This window comes from Lates calcarifer, linkage group LG20, assembly GCF_001640805.2.
Source record: "Lates calcarifer isolate ASB-BC8 linkage group LG20, TLL_Latcal_v3, whole genome shotgun sequence".
Taxonomy (NCBI): Eukaryota; Metazoa; Chordata; class Actinopteri; family Centropomidae; genus Lates; species Lates calcarifer.
The window spans coordinates 13,354,759-13,382,222 of record NC_066852.1 but is presented as its reverse complement, the minus strand read 5'-3'; the positions used below and the strand labels follow the sequence as shown (position 1 = coordinate 13,382,222).

Below are 27,464 nucleotides of genomic sequence, written 5' to 3'. Positions count from 1 at the left end.
TTTTGGAGCCATTGCCCTAGAGACACACCGTTAGTGTGGCTTAAAATTAGCAGACTCAGTTCATAACAGTGAACATCAAGTCATTAACATGTTCTTTTCACTGAAGATATTTTGACATGCTGCAGTTGGAAAAAACAGAAATCCAGACATCATAAAATTAATGATGTCTAAACCTCATTTAACTTCACTTTCAGGTACACTCTGCATGCAGGCTCATGATCACACTGTCATGCCTGACTGAGACACTTGAATGCAACACAGCTATTGCTGATGTTATCAATTACACAAAAGTCTGCACTGCGTTACCACAAAATGATATGAAAGAGTTACTGGTAATCTAAAAATGAATTATTGATTGCAATAATGTTCATTGTCATAACACAATGCAAGTCTGTGAATTGATTGATTCTGAAACAGAGAAATGACTAGAAACTAATTTCTGACAATAGCAGCATTATTTACAATGGGTGGATGGGAAGTATATGTGATTTGTTGTAAATGGGCTAAAACATGAAAAACCACTTGGATTGTTCTTTAAGCCTCTGGAGTTTGGTTTCTGCCCGCTGCTCTTAAACGTTTAGAATAGTTAAAATGCAGAAGATAATTTTCCTCAGGCAGATTAATAAAGCATAACGTAACTTTGAAGACAGTTGGCTGAATTTGGACATAAAAAACAAAGGCCCAGAGAACTCATGCTGTACTTTTATAAAGCACAGGCTGATGCCAGTTTCTGTTACAGTCTCTTGTTTTTCTTGAAATCATTCCACTGTAGCTTGTTCCTGCCACAGTGGTGTCATTTTAGATGCAGAAACCCCAAGACCCTGTAATCACCTCTGTCAGTCAGAAGTAAAATATACTGTATATGCACAAGAGTCCTGGCTCAGTTAGTCCAAAGTGGCCAAGAGCCAGGAAGAACCAGGGACTTATCATTTATTCAGTTTCTAAGCCAATCAGTTTTTAATTAGAGCAAATAAGTCGAAAATAGCACTGAAGCTGTATATTTTAGCATATATTTTAAAAAATCAGTCATTATTTTTGCACTGGAATTGACGTTAAATGTGTCAGCAAGGCTCCCAGTCCCATCAGGATGTATCAGTTGTTCCTGAAAAAAGAAAAAGAACATTTTGAAATCTTCTTAGTTCATACACAGATTTCTCTGTCAGACGTGGAAATGTGACTTTTATTTGTCTTTTAACAAATGGGCACACTTTCTGCTATGTCACAAAATTACACAGTTATTACACATTATCATCAGCATTATTTGGCATGTTTGATATGTCTTTTAAAACAAGGTTAGCGTGAGAAACATATCAATGTACACTGTCTCTCAACTGGATTTTCAAGATACAATCTTAAAAAAAAAAACGAACAAGTTGGGGAATATTCACACATTTTCTTCAAGGATTTAATTCATGGATGGAGAATAAGCTTCTGTTTTTTTTCTTAACTCATCAAAAAAATACAAGCCATGTTGGATGTAAATGTTTACATAGTTTACAAATATAAACAAACTTGTTGAAATGTGAAAATAAATGTAAACTCACATTCAGTCATTAAGGCCAGAGCACACTGGATGTCATTGTTGATCTGATGCTTTCTGACGCAACATTTCTGTCGCGTGTTTATTTATCAACATGTCTCTTCTATGATCTGGTTCTCGTACGTGTATTTGGATACCAGTCATTTCATTTGAAACATCCTGTCCAACTATGTTTCTGTAGTCTTGCAGGTACTTTTTGTGTCTTGCTGTGACCTTTTCCTCATCCAATTCTCAGCTCCCTGTGGCCAAATTTGCGACATGAATGTGGTCAAAAAGCTGCATGATGTCATTTTCCCCTGCAGTGGGTAACTACCAACCTTACAACATCCATCCTAGTCCAACTATGACTCCTAAGCTTGAAGTGGTGATGGACCTGCCTTTGAAAGAGCATATAGCTCATATGCTTCCAGTGCGTTTCTGCCTTTAAACCATCCATCCTTATTAAAACCCCAGTCTTTGTGTCCCATAAAACATAATGTAAACAAGTCCAGTAGTGTGGTCATAAACAGCAGTGGGGCCATACTGCCTCCTCAAGTGACAGTCAACATCTAATCCTGCTTAAAATGCATTACCACTCACACTGTGACTCTGCTGTGGGATTGGATGAGCATGTCTAGCTGTGCTCTTTTGACATGTAAAGCAAACCAATGCTTTTAATTTTGTGATATGTTTTAGGAAATGCTCACATCTGTCTGAAGACAGTGGGGTTAGTGGACTGCATCACCATCACTTAAATATTACATTACATACAACGATTGTGTTTAATAAAAATTAACGTATGCAACGCAAGTTTCCTTGCAGAGCTCAGACAGGTTATTTCTTGCAAACTCATCCTCAAAATTAGACAAGTTTATCCCTCTTACAAAAACTTCACTATACTTCTCTTTACGAACATCCCTGCAGCTGAGTAATTTCACAAGAAAATGAGCCATAAGAGAAAAAATCATTAACATCAGCAAAAGATATTTCAGGAAGAGATAATGGCTCAATGTGCTGCTCAATGATCAGAGCAGCCGGCAGGCTTTACAGCCTCCTGTGTCTGTCCCTATCTCCGCATCTCGCTCTCACAACATCTAAAGCACATGATGGGGAGGGAGCACTAAAAACACATCTCCTAAGAATTAAAAAAAGAAAAGTGAGAGAGTATGACAGCAGTAAATTGGCTATTTTCTCCCCTGAGCCTTACCCCAGACTTCCCTTGCATGCCGAGCAATTTGAATTGTGCTGTAATTGCTTATGTTGCTTTTCTCTGCTCATCACTTCTACAATAGAATTTGATCTCATTACTTTTGCCCGTGGTTGAATTCTTAGCCACTCACCCTGGTAGGAGCAGTACTAAGTGGCGTGTTAACAAAAGAAGCAGAGCAGAGTGACTGTTGCACTCTGCTTTTTGGCGCACAAAGTGAGAGGAACCAAAGGTTGAGAAGGCATACGATCAAGCCATTTTTAAAAAAAAAAAAGCTTTTTTTTTAAACAGTTTAAGTGTGGTGCAGTTTCTTATTAGCTTGTTGTAAAGGGGATTATCTTACTCAACCACAGTGCGAAGGAGGGAAAGGGAAGAGCCAAAGGGGCAGCAGAGAAATGGACGTGACATGAGTCATGAAATAGAAATCAAGTCATGCTCAGGTCTGGTTGCAGTGGAGTAGACTGGTTATGGGTTTTTGGGAGCACGTATAGTGGATGTGGCCTTGGGCGATGTGCTTCTTGTTAAAAGAGGGGATGTACTTTGAGTGTGAAGCAGGCTCTAGATAGAGTATTTGCCCAGACAGCACTTCTCAATTCACCCATGCACTCATATATCTGCTCACGTTGTTCCCTTCCTTTCATAGGAGAGTGCTCGAGCAAAGACATGGCAGATACTGCAGGACTAGTGATATCTTTTAACTCTTGAGGAGGCAGTCATAGGAGAAACAGAATTAGGAAATACAGTTGGGGTATTTAAAAAAATTAAATAAAATAAAGAAATAGATTTTTAAGAAGGAGCATTTCCTTTTCTTCCTCGTAAATGTCCTCTGTGTTTCATTCTGAGTGCTGTGATGGATTCGAAAGTGGTAGCGAGTGAAAAATATGAGTGGAGGATGAGATGGAGGCTTCAGCAGCCCCCATCACTTCCAGTCCAGGACGAGCGAAGGCAGCAGCAGCAGTAACGGTAACGCAGGTACCGCTCGGCCAGCTGCTCCCCGACGACTCCCCCTCGCCCCCGATTCAACGTTAGAGTCCTTCTCAGAGTAAGGCGGCATGACGTTGAATTCCTCGCTCTCCTCCTCCTCCTCCTGCTCCTCTCCCTCACTGTCCTCCATCTGCAAAAGCGGAGAAAGAGTGATTCCTCCAATTAGCAGGAGCGGTGAAGCATGAGGGGGGAAGCTCACAATGTAAACTTCCACATAAACACAGAATTTAAAACTACATGTGAAGAAAAACTCAAGCTGCAACCAAGTCGCTTCCTTATGATATGACATGTATGAACCAAAGGAACAGATACAGTATATCACTTTTATCACTTTGGTGACAGTGTAAGTCTCTGCTATTTGGCAACATATGAGTATTTGTGCTAATTTGAGTGATGCTGCTCTTCAGTCTTCTGACTGACTGACTGACTGACTCATGACATAAGTGTTCAAATAGCCCAGGTCTACAGATACTGGGGGCCTACATTTGATGACAGATTAAGATAAACTGAAAATAAATGTCAGTGTGAAAAAGGAGTAGATCAGAGAATGACAATGTTGTATTCCTCTCACTATGAAAGAGTTTTGACTTTTTCATTTATTTGGTGGTTGATGAGACTGCAAGGTGTTGCTAGTCTCACCTATAAATTTACTGGCAAATAACAAAGATCTGTTTGTTTAAGCAGTTTTCTGATTTCAGTCTTACTAGTTTAAGCTAATGCCATTCGGGAATGTGTTTCGGGTGAAAAGTTGCAGTACAAGAAACAATCAGTTTACCGGTGTGTGTAGATTGACAAATGCACTCGCATTGTAACTTTTTACATTATTTGCCATGTGGCTCAAACTGGCCGGTGGTCCCTGGAGGGACAATTAAGGTATTTTTGAATTGAACTGATTCTAATCATAAGCACTATGTTCTGAATTTCCTATGAGCTATTCTTTTAGACCAAACCAGACAAACCAAGAAGTCTCTTAAAGGGTGACACTGGTTGTAACAGTAAGAAATGGTAACAGAAAGCAAGTGCAGCAAGTTGATGCCTTATTTCTTATACATTAACATGCATTAAGGCTGATTTGGAGATATAAAAAGCAACCAGCATACTAGGCTCCTCCATACTGTGGTGCAACAGAAATTGCAGACATCAAAAGGAATTAAGGGGCCACTGATGAACAACTCTCCAAAAAACACACTTCCAATAACTTAGATTTTGATTTTGATTCAAAGAATGACCCTGGTCTTAATCTCTATTAGACCCATCATTGTGACTAAAACTACAATAACCATGTACTGGCAGAAGTCCCAGATCCAGATCAACACCAAAATGAATTCAATAGTTACTTGGCTCAAAACCAAATCTGTCCACCAAAATAAGCATCTGAGGTTTGCTGCTGACAGGAATAAAAAATACAAACACAGTATAAAGACATTTCCAGTGTGTGTCAGGACACACAGGACTGGCCTTCATTCAATCCATCCACACAAGTTCGTTAAAACAGAAGTCGGCTCTACATGATGTCAACTTTGCAGCTGTGGAGGACAAAGCAGTAGGGGGGAGACTGCTGCATATTAACAGGTAAATAGACTCGCTACTCTCCACTGTAAGCAGCAAACAGCTGTCAGCATTGGTTCTGATGCTTGCTTGCCCAGCTGTTGTGTTACATTATGTGCTGTTTCCCTGCGGATATATGATCCCAAAGCAGTGAGTATGTGCTATAATCCACTCTCTTTTTTTTTTAATTGATGAATGCATACACTGTATACAGTAAGGCAGTGAGTGAATTGGTAAAAGTTGACTTGAAAGATGACTTCCAACAGTGATTGTTTTCCCTTTTTTTAAGACCACTATGACAGGGTTATGTGACCAGCATGGTGTCAGTAGACTAATTTTTGGAAGCCTTGCTAGTTCGTCATCTTGCATTGTACAAGAAATTAAACAATGAACAAGCGCATAGTAAAACTGTGCATAGAAAATGAGTAAAACTACATTTTCAAATGTAAAAATGGTATCATGAGAAGCCAAGACTCTAGCAAACCATCTCCCTCCAAATTATTACATTACATCCCTTATGAATACTAATACGATATTGATAATAATATTTAAGAATCCACTTCAACTACCTCCAGTTTCTGTGTTAGAGTTGCATAGAATTTCCTCTCAGATTTTCTAATGTGTGGAAAGATTTCCACCAATCCTCCAGAGTATCTGACTGGAGAACTATATAACAAAGAGGAAACCTTACAGCACAAAGCCATAGTAAAAAGACAACAAATTTGATTTCACCATTAAGTTCCTATTGAATCAATTGTGACATTTTGTAAATATGAGAACTCATAAAACAACCCTCAGCTCACACAGTCAACAGTAGTCAGCTGGAAGTAAATATGCTACCAAGAGAGCTCACTAGTGGCAGTGCTACCCACATGACGGCTACCTCATCCTCAACCTGCAGTTCATAATGGTCCTTCAACAGTCTCCATAAAGTGATTGAGAAGGGTGTATCAGCACACTGTGACACCACTGTTGGGTGCAACAGAGCCCATTTCCAACCATCAGTGATGATGGATGTGGTCAGAGGTGCAACCAAATTTAAACTGTCAACGGGGGAGAACAATGAAACTTTACATTCTACTCAGTCCAACATTTAGTTTCTCTTTACTGCAGTTTTGTCTAAAGTTACTTGTGTAAATAGGGAAAAATAATCAAAATAATATTTTACATAACTTTAATTTACATGGTGCAGCGCACTCAGATTTAGTGATAATATCATAATTCAGCAAACTCTCACTGTTGCAGGGTTTTATATTCCACATGTTCTTCTCACTAACCGCTTTGAAATTACCTTCAATACAGCAAAGCCTCCACTCAAACACAGGACGAGAGGATGGTGTAAGGTTGTGTTGGCTTGAAAGAGCCTGAGCCTTTATCTCAGACCTCTTCTTGGGCCCAGGTTTTATTCTCTAAAGTCTATTCAAATCAGCCTTGACATATCACTGGCATCAAAACTACAGGAGAGCACTTGTCCTTCATCCTTTCTGCTCCAGTTGTAGCGTAGCAATCCATTCTCGGTGGGCAGTTGAATTTGAAATTAAATTCAAAGCTTAATAACATTATATGAAATTTTGTTTTACTACAGGAGACTTTATTGCTGGCATAAGAATACATCATCTAAACGTATTTCACTGCTACATAATAATTAAGATGTGTATGCATCTTTAAATAAACTGTATATCTGAATGTACATGTAGCCCAACAGTAACAGGCTTTCAGTGCTGTAAGGGGTTGTTGGATGGGATGGGAGAAAGAGGAAGTGCGGAATGAGAAGGATTAAAATGGTGAGAAAATGGGGAATATGGAGCAGATGGGTGTGCATACATGAATATTAACAGTAAGGGTTGAGTCTAATGTTGCAAACACCTACGGCTAATCCCGAGCCACAATGAGGGGAAGGGGTAGCGGAGCGAGGGGAAGAGAAATAATCTGAGGTTATACAGGGAGCTGCTAGGCCTAAATCACTGCTATGGTCCCCCGTGATACCACCTGATGTACAGTCAGCCACTACTTCTATTCAGCTCGTAGCAAGTGTCTAACACTAACATATGGTGAGACTGTGAGGAGGTAGAGAGCACTTACACTGTTGAATTCAGGGAGAGTGTTAACGCTGACATGGACGCGCTCCTGGTAGACGTGCGGGGAGGGCTGAGAAGCTGGCACAGGAGTGTTCTCCACGGGAGGAGGTGCGGAGATTCCCATGGAGCTGATGGCATTGCCTGAAACAGAATCAGCAGGGGTCATCTTCATTAGATTCACATCATTATTCATCTTTGAAGCACCACCAAAATAATATCAGTGATTTTTATAAGCATAGTTATGACTACCAACTCTGTAAATACTTCGCATGATTGGACAAAATACATTTGAATATGTTGCTTTTAAGCGACATTAGAGGCATGGCTCTAGGGATGGCAATATTATCATAACAAGTGCTATTAAATTAGATGGATATGCCCCTCAGGATGAACTGTAGTAGCTTTGGTGCTCTGACTTTTTATCTAGAGCCAGGTCAAAACTTTATTTGTCCAATACTTGAATGGGATAAAATAATTTAGTGGCTCTTCTGGACTTTCCAAACATTATTACACTGAAGAGATAACATTTTGGTAATGAAAACAATAATTTCAGATGTTGCTCTTAAAAACATTTTCACCATTTTAAAGCAGCTCCTTTTCCAATGACTGCGTGTGAGGAAAACACTTTTTGAGTCTGGGTGGTTCACTTGATGATCCCGTACAATACCACATGCAGCCACTACACCAAAATCCATTCATAGCCCAGCAATGTTCCTGACAGCTTGCTGTGAGCATGTTAGCATGCTGACATTACCATTGAGCTCAAAGCATTGTTGTACACACAGCTATGACCGCTAGCGTGTCTGCAGACTTTTAGTCTTGTTTTTCCTTAAATGTGACAAAATGTTCAACTATAAAATGTATCTGCATCTGCAAATTAACTTAAAAATTGACTCATTACAGTTTTAGCTCATTTAACATTAGCAAAAGGGGCAGAATAAATTAATGGTAAATGAATATTAGTGGTACTTTCTGAACCTAGAAATGGGAACAAATATGAATGTATTTATTTTTGGATGATAAGAAACAATGTAGTGCAGGAAAAGGGAACATAATGCTGAGTAAAACTGACATCTACTGATTTTTTCACACTTAATATATTTATGAAAACAACCTACGTGGGCTCTGCCCTTAACTGTTATTTTAATATTTTAATATTTTAATATATACTTATCCGTTAAGGGCCGGGGGCGGGCTATCCCAGCTGACATTGGACGAGAGGCAGTGTACAGCCTGTACAGATCGCCAGTCCATCACAGGGCCAACATATATAGACAAATAACATTCACACTTAAGGGCAATTTAGAATCACCAATTAACCTAACCTGCATGTCTTTGGACTATGGGAGGGAGCTGGAGCACCTGGAGAGAACCCTGTGAGGTGACAGCACTAACTACTGCAGGTACTTTTTACAGTAACAGACTTTTATACTTGAGTACATCTTGAGGTGCATCTTTTGGTGCTCTTTCTACCCCTGTTGGTTTGGCAACAGTCCAACAAGAAGCCACTTTCTCTTCATCAGATTTGGTGAAAGGATTTGTTTGCTCCACAGAAGTTGGACATCACATCACATCTGGCAGCCAGCCACACACTGGGGAGAATGTCCTTTGCCATTAATTTATTTATAAGAAAACATTACAGTTCAATGGTTCTCTCTCGATAATCAATTATTACCCACCTCATTTGAATCCATGCATTAATTCACATTATAAAACGCTCAGTTGGAGCAGCATCTTAAGACCAGTTTAGTTTGTACTCAGATATGACAGCTAAAGGGTAAGATTTCCTCTGTGATTACCTTGACAAAGGAAAAATTGTGAGCTTTGGTAAATGAGTTATTTCGTTAATTGAGCAGTGTGTTGACACACCTGCCTGTTGACAAATTCATCACTTAATTAAATGGTATATTTAGACTCATTTCACTGCAGACCACAGAGGACTAAGGTGAAAACAGACAACTGTGACACTAGATGTAGCATCATTCTTGCTGTAGTTTGAACATCCAGAAAGGTAAGGGTTTTAATGTGAAACGCATCTGTGTATCATGCAAACACTCAGAGCTTCAACTCTTTTTGTGCTGAAACTGTTAACTCTCATTATTGTGGCTTGCTACGGACGAGCAGTTTACTCACGCAGACATATGTTGCTGCTGAACATGTGCAGGATACGCTGACAGCCCTGCCATTCGTTCCCACTACCTTCGCACGTGCACCACTGGGACACTTCTGTGCTGCTGTTGCTCACATAGTTGGGAGTCATGATGGTTCCTGGTTGTAGAAAGGAGACAAAAGTCATATTATAGGTGCAACTTTAAAAACTTTTTAAGGACTATTTCCCTCAGGCAGAAGATTTTCACTCCTAGTACACACTTCTGTGGAAGGTGAGATGCAGTCTGCCAACAATATTAGCTGCCTTGGGGATCCAGTGTCACCAGTTCTCTGGCTCTCGATATCGATAATTGCAGATACACAAAATTACTTTTTATACAGTGTGGGAAACAAAAGGAAATAAGATTACCTGGATCATTTTGTTGGGCTGCTGGAAATGCAATTTTTAAACCACGTTTTTTAAAGCGATGCTGACTGGATTCCCAGAGCAGCAGCTTTTGGCAGTTGACCATTTATGAACCCCTGTAGAGTTATTTGGTGCAACAAAATGAAAATTATATAAGCCAAATATGACTGTTAGACACCGACAGATGTTTTTTTTTCAGTAATGAGTCCTTTGAGTAGTTTTTTGTCCCTTTTTTCAGGACTATTCTCTATTTCAGGCTTTTCTGCCCTTTTAAGTTCTTTTCCATCTCACCTATGAGTCCAGCGTAGGCCTTCAAGCACATGGCTCTGCTCTCTCGCACACAGCCAGAGGCAGACAGAGGGGAGGGCTGGCAGTTGTGTTGGAAATCAGCGAACCGGGATCTGAAACGCACGCATGCACGCACGCACACACAAACACAAACACACAAACACAGGAAACATTTTTTCATGTGTCAGCACAGAGCTGCAGTGCATTTTAAAGTGTTTTGACAATTTCATTTTGGGATTTGAAGTCGAGCTAAAAAACAAAAACAACACAAACCACAGTGCAGCACCAGAGAGCAAAATGCAAAACAGAGGGATAGATAGCTGTGCACCCGCATTAAAACCATGTGTTGTATTAAAACCATGTGTTATTTTAGTAAAACTTCAGTGAAATTTCAGTTTTTTTCTACCTACATCACCCACCACTCCTCTTTGTAAAACTAATCAAGAACTTTCTTCTTCACGAGGCATGACACTAAAAAGTTAAATCTAATAATATTATTGCATTGTAGTCCTGCAGTCATACATTTTTACTTGTTTAAAATTACTGGTACTGAAGGAGATATGATCCTCTGTGTAAACAAGAGCAGCAAATTCCAGAGATTTAACAGCTTTAAGTAGATGCACTGAAGATACTGTGCAAAGGTGATGAGTGTTTCTATGCTGTTCCCACACTCTTCAAACACATGGTAACTATGCATGTGGAACAGAAGATCCTCTTGTCAACTGTTAATGCTCCTCGCTCCTTTTGTTTTAAATCTGTTACCAATAATACAGACGGAGGATTTTGCACTTCTTAGCATAAATTAGCACACATTTTTTCTCTTTTCATTAATAACCTCTGTAACATTTACACATAGACTAGACTGTTATTAATGTAAGCAAGTCCCCCACATTTATGAACAATAAGAAGAGAGAGAACTGACTAAAATTAGCCTCACAGAAGCTGGAATAATCATACTGATGAGCAGGGGCATAACCATGAAAGCAGGGTCACTAAAAGCAAACAGCTCTGAGCCCCCTACTCATCCATCTTTTCTGTCTGAAAAACATCTTTCGTGGGTTTTGCAGGGCTAAAGAACTGTCTCCAGCTTTTATGCCACTACTGTCAGTGGGGAAAGGATAAATCTGAGTCATTAGTTTTCTGGTACTTTGATATTTTCAGCTTAGAGCCAAGTGGGTGCCAGAATTGACCTCAGTCATAGACTAATACATGACCAGATATCCTCTACCTGGTCTGTTAATTTCAGGACATCTTGGATTGTGTCATCAAGCTTATGAGGCTACTTACAACAGGCAGAGAGACGCTGTGTTCTGAGGCCTGGAGGCCTAACAAACCTGTTGAACATGTCTTTGCTAATGAAACAAACAAACTTGTTCTTTATTCATAGATTCCACTCTGTTAACTGGGTATTTCAGGGGTGCAAATATTCATGATTATTTTTAGTTACATTCCTTCCTTTTTTTTCTGAGAGTAGTTTTTTCTGACAACTAACTTCAACTGGCTATATCAGGCTGTAATGTTCTCTTTTCTATTTTGGAGTTCATTGTGAATTCCTCAAGGAATTTAGATGGTAAAAAAAATTCCAAGGGGTTGTGTGGGTCAAGTAAAAATGGCCCTGCTTGTATTGCGTGGTGAGAAACATGAGAAAACCCCACATGAATAAAATGTAAAGATGTATTTACGCATTACTTTAATGCACAAAGAAAATAGTGGTAGGGAGAGAAGGAGGATAACTGGATGAAACTGAATTGTAGAATTGTCACAGTTACATTAAGGCATCCTGCAACAAAGTCCCTTTGGGAGAAGCACATGGGTGTGTATGTGTTGGTTGGTGATGTGGGAGCAAGGGGTGGGGTGCTCCCATTGGGCCGCCCCTCACCCACATTTGGGACTTTTGGTCAGACAACAAAGACTATGTGAGTATGTCACTGTGGGCTCTAGGACATGGGGATGGGTATTCCACAATTTTTTCATGTTGTATAGATAATCGAGAAAATAGCAGGTTAATTACTACTGCTAATAATCATTAGCTGCGGCCCTACCTGACATATAAACAAAACGCAGACCTGCTCATTATACCGCAGCAGCAGAAATAGTATGCACATCTGCATTCCCTCTGCTCTTACAAAGGACCCTTCAGGTACTGTGTCCGTCTTACCTACACAGCTCATCTCTGGAGCAATAGTTCTGCAGGCTGATGCAGTTAGGCTTGCCCACTTTTTCCTCTCCTTTCGTATTCTCCTCATAGGAACATGACGGGACGATGGTTTTCCTGCGGCGCTCCCCACACAGAGTGTCAGAGCAGGGACAGAAGAGCAGAGCGAAGCTGTACTCCTCTGGCACGCGCTCCAGGAAGCGCCGCAGGGCTTTGTGGCATTTCTGGCGGTTGCAGCTGTTCTCAGAGACTGTTGATCGCTTGGTGCAGGCTACGACATATTCTGACCGCAGGGAGCCACATTTCTCATACAGGCCGCAGTCCTGAGCTGCCTTCAGACACTGGTTTTGGCCGTCCACAGAAAGAGTGGAAGCTGGGGGATTCGAGAAGGGTTACAGAGTAATGTATATCAGGAAACAGAGGTCAGGACAGATATTTTATTTGTGAGCCAAAATAAATAAGTGCAGCACTCTACCTGCCATGATGGAGGCCATACGGGACATCTCAATGTTTCTCACCAGATTTAACTCCAATTCTTCATATGGAGACACCTCATACTCATCATATGCTACGGAAAAAACAAGAACATTGGAGAGTATTATTACAGGGATTATGCAACTGAGAATTAACACACACGCCAAAGCCTAAACCCACCTGCAAATCTCACGGTCCAGTAGACCCTGAGGCAGTGTTCCTCCCTTCGAGAGCCACGCTGACACTTGCAAACTTGAAGGGGGCGGTAGTGCTGCAAGGAGTTCTGGGCCTCCAGGCACTCCAAACGGGCATCTGGGCCGAGGGGCGACACCGCCTCTTCAGCTGTGCAGTACTCCAGCAGTCGATAGAGGACCAGGCAGGACTGCTCCTGGACGCAGCCCTGCTCCGCCACCAGACAGTCTAAGGATGCAGATACTGGAATGCTACCTGAAAGGACAGGTTGATACTGTTAGTGGACAAAGCTGTTGCTTGCCAACATCACCATCAATACAGCGAGTTGCTGTATCGTCCAATACTAGCCCTTAAACTAAACAGGCTGTAATTAACACAACAGAGTAGGCTGAGTGTGCTGCTCAGACCCTCCACTGCTCTGCAGGTTGCTATAATATCCAACAAAGAAGATTAAATTGAAAACACCAAGTGTAATAGAGCAACAACGTGGGTGAAACCTCAGTGCTCCTCATAAAAACACAGGGGTCTTTCAGATAATTTAACAACACCACAGGGTTGTGTAATGATTATATCATAATTATTTCATCATCTTCTCGTTGGGACTCCTGACTTCTCTCCTGATGTTATTATGTACACAGGTGTACGGTATACATTTTCCTTTTTATGAATGCACCATTTTTCTTCTCAAAGTTTGGGCTGATGAGAGCCCATACAAGTTTTTGGGACAGTCACCTCAGATTGTGGCACTGTGTGAAGCCAGGTATTGTATGTTAACCTCATCTTTCGTATCACACACCACAATGCTCCTGGATCAGTGAGCTCAACATACACTATGTTCAATTCAGAGAAATTTTATGAATCTATGGTGCCTTCCTCTCTGGTTTCAATCCTGGTGGTCAGGCTGTGGCTTATCCTCCTCACTGCACCTTTAAAAAAAAAAAACAACAAACCAACAAAAAAACATTTGCATTCTGTTGTATAATCTCCTACGCTACCGTCACGTGAAAACTCTCCCTGCCGGTCTGTTCAAGTGCTTCTCAGAAACATACACGATTTGAGAGTCAGCTGCTTAACAGCATTGCATTCATACGTTAGGCAGTAAATAAAGCTTAAAGGATGACTAAACAGGGATGCTGTGAGAAGTGAATATGGTAGTTTCCTGCATCAAAAGGGATGTTGTTCAACAGCCGGCTCTTGAGTCTTGGATCTTCCTGCGAGTACTTGAGCCACCAACAAGGCAGAATTTCCAAAATAGTCCCTTCCTGTGCAACAATATTACCACTCTCCACAAGCAAATGTGGAGTTGCTTATTCTGGCCACACTAGTACAAATACAGACTAGCAGCCAACTGTAAAGTAGTAAATTGTAAATCACTGAAAACTTTGGTGTGGTGTGCTTGAACATTTTAGATGTGACATAATAAGTATCTTCAGAGACACATACTCATGGATGTCTTGTTCAAAAGCACTGCTGTTTTTATTGTGAAAGGGCACATGAACAGCTGCAGGCAAAACCTTTTGCAGCAGGGTCCCTTCCACTCGGAACGAGCTTTTCACCACTGTCAGAGCCTGTCTCCACATGTAATGATAAAGACAAAAACCAATTTATTCAGCACAGTTCATCTTTTTCCTCCCAAAACAACTCATACTTTTGCTTCCAATTTTGCTCTCAGACAGTGACTCAACTGAAATGTCCACTATGTGGATGTTTTTCCCCCTGATGTTGTCCCAAACAAATAGTCTGAGGCAAATAATTTCTATATGATGCATCAGCAGGTTGCACCTATAAAATATGCTGCATGAAGGTATTGTGGAGCAACATCAGCCATATATGTATTAAAAAGGTTTCATCCCATTAAGTTATACAAACTCAAACTAATGCATTTTTCAGTATAAAAAACAGTCATGTTGGTTTATAGTCATTAAGCATTAAGATTGTTTTGATTGACAGGGTTCTGTCCAGAATGACTGGAACTGGAAAACCATAAATCATCTCATAACACTGATTACTGCACCATGGAAAACACAATGCTCAAAGGCCAGAGGAAGCTGGAGAGAGAGAAAAAATGAAAGTCTTCCTCATAAAAATGCATTCGGAAATTAATTTTCTCAAATGTGACATATAATTGTCCCCAGCAATTACACTTTATACCCAGTGATTTCAGACTGGGAAAGAAAATAGCTATACACACACTTTTTCTAGTTTATCTTGTTCATTTGCTATATCCTGTCACTTACGGAATAGGCTGATAGACCTTTAAACATATGTTGTGGTAAATATTAATGTTTGAACTTAATGCATGCCTGTTAAATTTCTGCACCTATTTCATCCTCACATGTACTTGCGTTTCAGTATATTAACATATACTGTACATCACACAAGCTCATACATGAGCACGCCTCGTGTTAGATCAGTCACACACTTCGATTAAGCTCCTGCTGACTGGTGGCACAAAGCACGGCTGCAGTCCAATTCTGCTGCTGCATGTTTCGCAATTTCAGGCGCCACATGAGGTCCACATCTCACTTTGGCATGAGACATATCATAAACAGAGGCTATGCTTCGCCACCGCTGCAGGAAACCTGCCGAAGCTACTGCAGTGACTTCATAGGCAGAGGTGGAGTAAAAAAACATACACATACACATACACATACACACACACACACACACACACAGAGCAATGAGTCATATTCACAGTCACAACTCCCCAATGTAAAGGTGATGATTATCTGTCTATCTATGTATCATAATACCTTGGTAATTATACTTAAGTATTAAATCCTGCTTTGTTTAGCTGCAGTTTAAACAGGCTTCATGTAATCTCCTGTTTGGGTAGTGTATAGTTTATTCATTATTCCCTCTCAGAGTTTGCTCCCTCAGGCTTACCATTGATAAATAGAGTCTATCAGCAATTTCAGTTTCAGAGAGCCTCCCTCTCTCTCTCTCTCTCTCTCTCTCTCTCTCCCCCTCACACACACATAGATAACAAAAATCTATATAAAGTACAGCTCTGTTTAATCTTGTCCACTAGACAGGTCATCATTATTTCTCAGAACTTTATGAATGTCATGATGATAAAGAAGCACAATGCTCACTTTATGCTGTTTCAGATGCAACAAATTGTCAAAGTAAAGGTCTGACTTATTGTTGGTCCCATCATGGGGTGTGTGTTTAAAAAGCAAAAAGAAAAGGAGAGATGAATTACTGTGATATGCAAGCCATAATACACTCTATTGATTTCTCACTGGGGTGATTAATAGAATTTGTGAGGCAAAGCTGATGAAGGTTAACGCCATAAAAAGGCAAAACCACACACCACACACCACACACCGACATTCACGGGGAGCAAAGTGGTTCTGGCAAATTTCTCTTCCGTCCCTTTGAAGGGAGTGGGATGCGGGGAGCGGAGCATCCAGATTGTTTGGCAGCAATTTGACTTGAGAGGAGACCGTGGCAAGAGAGTGCGACTCTGATGTGAAACGTGTTCAGGGATCGTAACAAAGGGGGGGGGGGGACTTCTTGGAAGGAAGTGTCGGGCTTGAGGAGGAAATGGCAGCAAAGGCGGCGAGATGGAGCAAAAGTGAGATGGAGAAACATGAGCAGCAACTGCTACTAATCGTTACTACTGCTACACTCATTCTCCTCACCTGCAATTACAACCAATGGGATTTCTGACTGGACTGTACATGAATTAGTGTGTTTACATGCACATTGATGTTCCACATAGAAGCCTGATATGATCTTACAGGTGAAACATGGTGGAGTTTTTACAGTATGCCCTGAATTTTTCATCTCATTTATAGCTGAGTGATTAGTCAAAAAATCAATTAGTCGGAAAATTAATTAACAGCTATTTTGAGGATTGATTAATAATTTTAAAGTAAAATTCACTTGTTCCAGCCTCTTAAATGTGAATAATTAAACACATTTGGATTCAGGTCAGACTTCTGTTGGAACAAAACAAACATTTCACAGATGTCAAATTAGCTTTGGGAAATCATGATGCACATTTTACACTATTTTCTGATATTTTATAGGCCAAACAATTAATCGATTCATCAAGAAAGTAATCTGCAGCTTAATTGGTAATGAAAATAATCATGAGTTGCAGCCCCCAGTAACAGCATTTTTATAGCCGGAATCACAATAAACTTTTTAAACTTCTAACTCTGGCAACTCTAATTTCTCACAGTAATGTCCTGTTGTGTACATCATTATGCTGTGCTGTGACTCCACGAAGCACATGTGACTCCACCTTAAATAACCAGCATATCTAAGGATACAATCTCCTCCTGGTTGGTATAAATCCAGTATAGTATTTATTTATGCTCCTGAAGAAAATATAAGAATATGATCAATAAATTGTGGACTTCATTGAATGTTAATGTGCAAGTAAACACACTAATTGGCCTTAAGAGACCAACATGGGACTAAGCTGCAGGACAATAGAGCACATGTTCATAAGTCAAAAGTAATAATGATTTTCCTGCCAAAATGCTTATTTTAATTTTGATTTAAGCTACTACATTCAAAATATATATATTTATTAAAAATTGGACATAGCAGATGGCTAATGAAAGGGAAGTCTTTGTAAAGATTAGTAACAAGTAGATTGGGTCCAAGCCTAAAAATACACAAAACAAAAAACTCAGAGTGACTGACCCCATCTCATTCCAAAAATGACAATGCCTTTATTCCACATAGCAAAGCTGGATTAAAAACACTGCACCATCTTGTGCCATTAGTGTTTATCAGGGATCTCTGACTGAGTGCTTGTACGGGCATTTCAGTTTCAGACTTTTTGACGAGCACTCCTAGCTTTCACTGGAAAGAACTTCTTCAAGAAGGACACAACTGATTAAAACTTGTGCAGGTCCTTATTGACACAGCCTTTTCTGCTGAGCTCTAAATTTTGCACTTTCCACCAATCAGCTAGTGGGCTTTACACTTTCTATTAACATTAAACATATGCTTAACAGTTTGCACATATTCTCTTTGTTATGAGGGAAATTGCAGCCATTGCTCTGGGGCGACTGCACTCGAGCAGCTCTCTCCTTTTTTTTATGAAACGGGACAACTTGTTTCTAAGACAGAAGTTTACTTATTTTCACACCGTGTGAGCTTATCCTTCTCAACATGTCATTTCAAGGCATTTTGATGACATTTTCAAATGTGTTGGGATTTGAAGATTTCCAGATAAAAAGTTCATGTGAACAGAAATCCTACACAGCAGCTATTTATTATATAAAACATCTTCCAAATACCTCAGTTGTCAAAAGGTCACATTTATTTATCAGTTTATGATATTACTGTTATTAAACAAATTTATTTCCCCACGCATCTCATAAAAACTTACGTTGCATATAGATTTTTCCCCATTTTCCCTGGGTATTATAATGTTCCCTTAGCCCATCTTTTTCTCTCAGATATTATTACTGAACCATTTTGCACTTCAGCATATACAGGACCTCTAACCATTTTCTGTTCTCATCTTCGCAACTCCCTCCTCCCCAATCCCTCCATGATGCCGCACCTGCTGGATTTCATTATTCTCTTCAAACTCTCTGCCTCCAATTTATGCCAAATCATCCAAAAATCTCTCCATTCTGTGTGCGTCTATTGCACATCTTTCTTCTAGTGGCGTCCCCGCGGCTCTCTTCACACAATCACATCAGGACCACGCTGATGACAGCAATAACATGTCAGTCCAAGTGAAGAACACACCATACAGTCTCAGTCAATAACTAGAAGGATAAAAAAAGTCTTCTGTACAAAGCCCATTTCAGAAAACAACTTGATTTCTTTTTTCCCTCCTGACAATGCCATGTCTTCATGTCACAAAAAGCCGCAATTTCATTTCATCGCACAACAGCGGGGCCCGCGACGGGGGGTGGGGGGAGAGTGGGCTTGCTAACTTCTTTCCAAAAAGTTTTATGCGTAATAAAGTTTCACATGCCCTGATCCCAAAATTGCCTCTCATGCATGGGCAAATTACACCTTTGTTTGCTCCTCAATTTGTGCAAGTTAACAAGACCAAATCTCTGTGTGACTGGAGCACTGAAAAGCGCAGCACAATTGCGCTTGCTTTAATCAGTTTTTATGCATACGCCCCACAGAGGCCACTCCAGCCCTGGAATTATGTGCAGTGCTATGCAGCCTTCAATGAAACACTCGCTTGCAGAGAAGAACAAGCGACTCAAGGTGTGACCATTCTCATCATTATAGCGTACAGAATAGATGGGAACAATTCCCATGAGCGGGAACATTTTGACCACGTAGATTAACACCCAAGCGGTCAGAGCAGAGTAGCAGTTTTTCAGAAACAAAAGAAATGACTGAGGACTGGCTCAGGCAGAAAATCTGCTAAAATGACATGGGTATGTCTGTTAGCTATAATTTAGGTGTTCTTACAGCATATGGTGAAGCTCAAAACACCCAAAGGTGACAACAGTATTGTGTGCAAGAATGATAATTTCATGTTCAGCACGAACTAAATGCACAGCTACCCAATGCATTTAGTGCGTGGGTAAGGTCATGTTTAATGAGCTGTGCCACTGCTATTGTGCAGCCACATCACGCAGGCAACATCCCTCCTCTGCACTCCAGGTAAAATGCATACTTGCATCAGGTGCCGCATCAGCCAGTCAGGATGTCTGGAGCTGTGTCAATATTTCAGGCTTCTTCCTTCTGTTGCCTGGTGCAGTCCTAAATTACAATGTGCCAAATAATTTCTTGGCCAGACAGCGATATGCGTATCGACAGTTCCCATCAGGCTGAGGGTTTTTTTTTTTTGTTGTTGTTGTTTTTTGTGCCATCAAGCATGTAAAAGCGACAATTGAGATGCAGAGAATACACAAACAATTTAACTATGACAGGCAGTGACACATAAAGGATACAAACTGACATTCAAGAAACTTCAACAAACTTTGAAAATGTTGGTGCCATTCAGACACCTAAATTTTCATGTTAATGTTATCCTTGATGTGAGCGCTTTCATTAAAACGATTTCTTGAAAGTAAAACATCAAATACGTGAAATAATTGCATTCTCAGAAAGTGTATTTTATGTTTTTTTTTATCTAACTAATGTCCAATGGGCACGCTGCCAATTTAATCTTTGTGTTCTGTCGTCCTAAACAAAACTGAATTACAGGCACAGAGTACACAAAGAGAATGCCTCAGCAGAAAGAGAGAAAGAGAAGAGTCTGAGGCACAGTGGGAAAGATAAAGAGGCCAAGAGTTGGATAAACCTGTGTGCACAAGGTGCACCCCTCAGTGCGTATATCAGATAGTCAAACCCTGAATAGAAACAGCTCGAGCATGTGGATATCAGTCTACCTAAGACTTGTGTAACTTAACACAGCCTGAAAATGAGCTCTAATAAATTTATGACAACCGTGTTATGGCTCAATCACGTCCACGAAATGAAGTACCAAAATAGCAACGCTCAATCACCAGGTGCAGTCTGCACTGGGACTTTAGCAATAATCCACAAAGGCCTTGCAGCAAAGGGTCAAAGTCAGGTTAAATGTCGTTCAACAATAGCAACCTTTCCATTGATTTATCTGGGCAAAAGTCCTGTATGGGCACAATCAAAGTGGTCCCATGCATTATATGTGAGAGGTGCTTCCATTATACTGTTATTAGTCTGGAAAAAGAAACAGAACCTAATATGTCATCTGAGCATTAGATCAAATTAGTGACACGCACCAGAGGAAACAACAGTTTACAAATCATGAAATGTGTTTTCAAGATGCAGAAGCCCTCTAATGTTTTCTTATGTAGCTTGTTGTAAAGTCCTGAAGCAGATGTCAGACTCTGCTGTTGTTCACAGGGGAGCTCTCCCGACACATTAATGATGACTTTGGTGAATTCCAACCCTGAGCTCTTTAGGGGGGTCTGGTGACGGACATTTTGGGAAGGCTGTTGTCCACCTCTAAAATTCCCACTTCCACTGTTTAGGTCACAGAGTTACAGTACAAGGCCAGATATATAACAAGGCAAAAATAACATGGAGTGAAATACAGTTCAGAGGGGCTATTTATACAACACCTATAGACCTAAACAGGGAATTAGTCTGACACGTACCAGTCTATGATCAGGCTGTAAAACTGTCATGTAGAAACAAAGCAGTTTTCTAACAGATTAATCCAAAATCCAGATGAAGGTGAAGGGAGTTCTGCACTTTTCTTTAATGATGTCAATAAACAAATTTTAAATCCAATAATTTCTCTTGCAATTAGGTATAATGGCAGAATTCAACATCAGGACAGAGTATCTAATCTGCATTTGTAATGACTCACATCTCAAATAAATGGTACTTGAAAATAACTGCTTTTCATGGTGTGATTTCACCTAAGTGCCTGCCAGGTGGATGACGCACCGGATGATATGCTGGGTCCCTGCACTGCTTGACATTCACAAGAAAACATTCATCATTTTATGATACTAATCTCTTGCGGGCAGCCTCACCTGATATTATCGGAATATTCCTGGATGAAGCCTGCACCTCCAGTGCCACTTAAATGATCCTAGCATTTACAGTGTTTGCACTCCTGCATTAAATTGCGCAGGGGATGTCTTTTCATATGGTCTGTGTTAACAAAGGATACGGATACACAACCTGTAGACAACACACGCAGCCACATTCAAATAATAAAAGAGGATTTACTCCTCTGCCTCGAGCTCTGAAGATCACTTATTGATCAAAAATGACATAATTCAATAGTAATAACCACAGATCAACAAGCTTTATGCTCCACTGGGAGATTTCTTATCCAGCCACAGTCACTATCATTGACTTTAATGGTTGTAACTCATTTTGCAGGAGCTTGTGTGTGTGAGGGATTCAAATTCACGTACTGTAACGTCAAATCACAGACAGGTTCTTCACCATCTTTTGTCCATTTGATCACCACCAAGGACAAAGACTCATAAAACACGGACACTAAAAACTAATCTCCTATGTCACTGCCATAAAGTTATAAATTCTTGCTTTCACATTTAATCCTTCATCCTATCAACTTTTAATGCACACTTTATGTAAAATGTCAATGATTTATAGATATAGTAGCTTTCATGTAAAGGAGAGGACCATTTATTTTTAAATTCATGTGTGATATTTCCATGATCTGGGGACAGTCCAATCAATATTTGGGAGATGAACAGCTCTCTTTGGAACTGATCCAAGGCAGAAATATAACAGATGTGAACTCATGATGTCATCCACAAGTAAAATCTAATGCTGCTTCTTAGATATTTAATGGGAAACTGATCTTATGCACATCTGTGATGTTATCTTGAAAGTCATCGCAAAAGTTTCACTCAAACCTAAGACGGAGTTGTCATCTGTGAAACTCAGGATTATCCCTGAATTCAAAAAAAAAAAAAAAAAAAAACTCTATCTTAAGCTTAGACATCCAAGTTACTACCAGCAATATAAAATCAAATTCAGTGTCCTCATCTGGGCTGGGGGCTTTGTTACAATCCATAGCTTAATTGTTGGTATTCACCATACATGAGCATGAACGTCTCTTGCAAATATGCATGCATTCTTGTTCAAGAACTGGAAGATGTGTTTTCCACAAGGGAATACATAATATGAACCATACATACACTGCCAGATTTAATAGACTAAATAAATACAATCTCAATGGTCGGTAATACTGTATACTCTACATTTAAAACAATATGCCAGCTCTTAGAGATGAGAAATATGTTGCTTACCATGAGAGAAGACGTTGAACAGGAGTCCAATGATCATCATCCTGTCCGGTGACATTGGAGAGTTGGGGACTGGGGAAACTCGCACCCGGCTCGCTGCAGCTCAGTGACCCGTCTCGTGCCACATCCAGCCTCCTCCTCCTCCTGCTTGCTGCTGCGCCCGCGCGGACTGAGGCAGATCGGATGGTGCTAGTACACAAAGTTGGCAAAACTGAACCGTGCACACAGCTGGAGCAATTCAAGTTATCGCGATTTTTGTTGTCCCATTTATTTGTCGGATCCCACTTCTATTGATCTCTTGCGAACGCATTCGGCAGATTCCAAAAATATTCATCCAAAAAAACTAAGAAAAAAAAGTTTCTCCGCAGCTGGTCTCCGGTCAGCTCCGCTCACACGGACCACAGTCTCCAAGTGTGAGTTATGTCGCAGTTGCGCTCGTGTGTGGCTGCGTCGCAGCTCCACAGTTGTCCAGCTGGAGTGCAGATCAGAGCGCTGAGAGACTGCATGGCGCATCTCTGTTAAAGGCGCAATGTGATTGGCCTCTGAAAAAGCTGAATGTGCCCATGGGATGTTAAAATGTTTCCTGTGGGAGAACAGCTGGGTTGTTGCAGACAAGTTCAGCCCTCAACGTGACGGACAACACAAGGTGTATTTATAGATTACATTAAAAAGTCAGTTACTTTGAAGGGGGGTTACATATTTATAGCACATCAACAGTACTCTCACTCACTGATCTACTTCATTTACTGCCACTGTGTTTGATGGTTTTAAAGACTGGCTGTGTTCGAAGCAAATCTCCACTGAACAAACATTAATGGCTTTGACCTTGAAACTGAACTTATAATGATGTGTTTTCTTCCCATACAGAGCTGCATTCAGCAAAAATATGCTCTTGTGCAGAAGAGAAGGAGCATCGATTCATTCACAAAGACTGTCCTCTCTTTTCCCATTAGATATGTTTCGACCATGTTCTGGTTATAAATCCTGGCTTGCCCCCTCCCCGCCCCACAGGTGCTTCTACAGCATGTGTCTGCTGCGTTGAGCTTAAACGTTAAATGTTAAATTAAATATGCCCCCTCCTTTGCCTTGAGACCAGTTTGCAGCCCCACAGCCTTTTTCATTCCTATCAGCTTACAGCAGGACTGAGAGTGTGAAATCTTTACTTGTTCCACTGGAACCACTAATGCAGCTACTCTGTGGTTGTGGGGTTGGTTGGTCCAGAGGGGGTAACATGTAGTGAAAAATACTAAAATATGTAATATCGAATTTTTTCCTTTGTTCGCCAAAAAAGACAGTTTGATTGTGCAGTTTGTGCCTGTGCATGTAAAGATACTGTACAACAAAGGCAGCCATTCTGTATATTATTCTCCTCGTTACAAACACAATACAATTCTTCAAATTGAAAGTCACACATATGTTTGTTTGAAACATTTCTCTGGAGTCTATGAAGTCATCCAATTTATAGTTAAAATGCTAAACTCAAAAGATGATTAAATAAACCCACCGCTGCCTCTGCCTCACTAAAAGAGAACAAAAGCAATTTAAAATTGCAAAGTGCATGCCAATGACCTGTTGTCCTCACTATAATTAAAAGACAGCAGAGGGATTAGTGGATTAATTTACACGTCCTGTTCAACTGGATGCTCGAGTGGCAGCAAGAAATACAAGTGGACAGTGGCTGTCATTAAAATGCACATCCAACCAAACAAGAACAACAAGGCATGGCCTTTAATAAGGCAGTGTTATTCACAGTAAACACGGCAGCACAAGGTGACCTCGCACTTCAAACCAAACAATCTGCTCTTAATGAAGTTGTTTACACTATAACATCAAATACATTTTGTAGTGTGTGTGAATAACAACTTGTTTCCAAGCATGTTCTCAGCTAGGTCAGGATTACTTCACCATTATCTTGGTTTACTCCAGATAACTGCTACTCCTGCCTCGAAGTTTGTCTATAGCAGGATCCCTCAGAGGAGGAGGTTTGACACTGACCACACAGCACCGCAGAAGCTCCTCCCTGTGGTCAACAAACACTGTGCATGAGATAAGACATGCACAGGTTACTGTAAGTTACACAGGTCCAGATACTCCAATAAAGTGAGCACTGGTTTATTGCTGTCAGATAAGGGTGTTTTTAATTAGAGAGGTCTTATCTGAGTTTTGTGTGGCCACACTAAACATAGTTGGGCACAGTAAGCTATCAACAAGACCCTAGAGACAACTATATGCAACAGCTGGCATTAACTTAATGAGAAACATGTTTTTGCTTCTAGCGCTGTTGTTCTATGAGCCTTGAAATAAAACATAAGTAGTTTCATAAACTGTCACAGGGACATATGAACCACTCCAACATGCTGTCATAACACTGAGACCTTAAGTGGAATGGGAAGCCAGCAAATTATGTCAAGCCTCATCAGCCTTTTGGATCATGGAAATTATGTAATGAGTGGCACTTACTTTACATCCTTTCTTTCAAATAGATAAAGAAAGCTAAATAGAGAGAGAGATCTTAAGTCTTTTGCTGCCCTCTAGTGGACAACTTTGATCAAGCTTCGACTGGATAAATTAAACTTTTATTTTGGAATTTCAGCACTTCTGTAGCAGTTTCTGTCATCACAAGTATGCTCTCTACAATACTCAAGATCAAGGATTTCAGTAAGTGAGCTCATCACCTTGTGCTGCCAACCAGTACTGGAATATACCTAGGTAAGAACTGTACTTAAGTACAGTTTTGAGGTACTTTACTGGATTATTTTAATTGTGTTGTACTTTATACATACAGTTCACTACATTTCAGAGAGAGATGTTGTACTACTTTACACATGAGGTATCATGAGGTGTCAAAATATAAAAGATGATGCACTGCTTTACAATCAACCCTTTAGAAATACTTGGTTTTCTGCAATAATTGGTAATCTGATCTTCATCTAAGTCACAAATATGGACAAACACAATGAGTTTAAGCTAATAACACACAATTATAATCATTTATGTCTTATTTAAGACAGCCATTAAACATTTAAACTGCTGGTGGAAAAAGTGAGTGAACCCTTGTATTTAATAACTAGTTGAACCTCCTTTGACAGCAATAACAATATCAATCAATAGCTTTCAGTAGCTGTGGGTCAGATATGCACAACGCTCAGGAGGAATTTTAGACCATTCTTCCCCCACAGCTTCTGAAACTCAGCCATAGTCTTTGAATGTCTGCTGTGAGCAGACCATAATATCTGTAAGCAGCTCCAAATCATAATGCTCCCGCTGTCGTACTTCACCGCTGGGATGAGGTTTTCATGTTGGTATACGGTGCCCTTTTTACACCATAGTGGTGCATGGTCTTCTTGACACTTCATCATTAGTCTCATCAAAACATTTAGCTGGTAGCACTGTGAAAAGTCATGCTACTCTCTGGCAAACTTCAGGTGTGTAGCAGCTTCTTCTGCCATGGACACACAGCCTACTCAATGATTTACATCTGGTAGACTCATGAACAGATGTGTTAATCATTTCCAATGATTGCTTTAGTTCCTTTAATCCTTTAGTTGTTCGTCTGAGGTCATTTTTAGCTTCATTGAGGATTCTATGTTTTGCCTTTGGAGTAACCTTGGCTGGGCGCCCACCTCTAGGGAGAGCAGCCACAGTAGTAAATCGTGCCTATTTATAGACTATTTGTCTTAATTGTGGACTGATGGATATCTAAACTCAAATCAGGAGTTCTTGATCATAAGTCTTCTGAGATCTTTTTTTTTTTTTGTGAGGCATGGTTCATATCAGCAGTTGCATTTTTAAATAAATGCCAAAGTAGTTCTAACTCACACCCCCAATCTTGTTTCACTGACTGGACTCCAGGTTTGCTAACACCTGATTCCACTTAGCTTTGTAAATCAAAGTAATTTGCTGAGGGGTTCACATACTTTCAGCCTACGCTGTGAATGTTTGAATGATGTTTTCAGTATGAACAAGAGCAAAGCAATTATTTGTGTGTTATTAGTTAAAACAGAACCTGTTTGTCCATTACTGTAACTTTGATGAACAGATCACATTTTGTAACCAATCAATGCAGCTAATTCCAAAGGGTTTGCACATTTTTTCTTGCCACTGCATAACATTAATTAATATCTAACAATGCAATATATTACTAATATTATAACACTCTGAGTGTTTCTGAATAATTAATACTTGTACTTTCAGCAGGCCTACTTAAGTGCATCCCAGTATGTTGCTCAACAACATTTTGAGCATCTGGCACCTAATAACATCCAGATATTCCACACAGCACACGCATAAATAGACCCAAGAAAAACGTCCACAAACTAGAGCAGCAGTTCCCCTGTTAATAGTTAATACGTTATAGGCCAGGTTATATAAAACATGTCAATTCAAAGGGAACGCACTTCACTGAAAAGCAACAGCACAGCCGTAGAGTATTATTAATTATACTTATGGTCGCTGGGAGTTGCTTAATATTTGCTCATACGTTGTCATTCATTATGGTGATTAGGCCTCACTGCAGTCCTTGACAGTCTGTATGTCCTTATGACTTTCCTCCAGTATGATTCAGGGGACAAATCTGTATCTACCAAGCCGCCGTCTTCACTGATCTGAGGACATGACTTCGAGAAACCTAATAAGAAGAAGTTCGTGCAGAAAGTCGTTTAATTTTCTGCCTAAATTAAATCACTTCACGTGTATTTTGTAATATCAGAACCGCCTAGGACATATACATTTACGCAAAGTGACGACATCACATTCTATGAGTTTGATTGGCGGAGAACCTCG

At 40.2% G+C, this 27,464-nt stretch overlaps 1 protein-coding gene across 1 annotated transcript; it reads right to left on the bottom strand.

Moving 5' to 3' along the window:
- Positions 1–1,162: 1,162 nt before the first annotated feature.
- LOC108893687 (GDNF family receptor alpha-4) lies at positions 1,163–27,459 on the bottom strand. Its single transcript, XM_018691940.2, has 8 exons — positions 22,686–27,459; positions 12,949–13,215; positions 12,770–12,862; positions 12,298–12,667; positions 10,143–10,252; positions 9,470–9,604; positions 7,341–7,477; positions 1,163–3,840 (listed from the first exon to the last, which is right to left on the bottom strand). Exons 1-8 carry the CDS (start codon positions 22,738–22,740, stop codon positions 3,646–3,648), a joined length of 1,362 nt encoding a protein of 453 aa, XP_018547456.1. The 5' UTR covers positions 22,741–27,459; the 3' UTR covers positions 1,163–3,645.
- Positions 27,460–27,464: the final 5 nt, after the last annotated feature.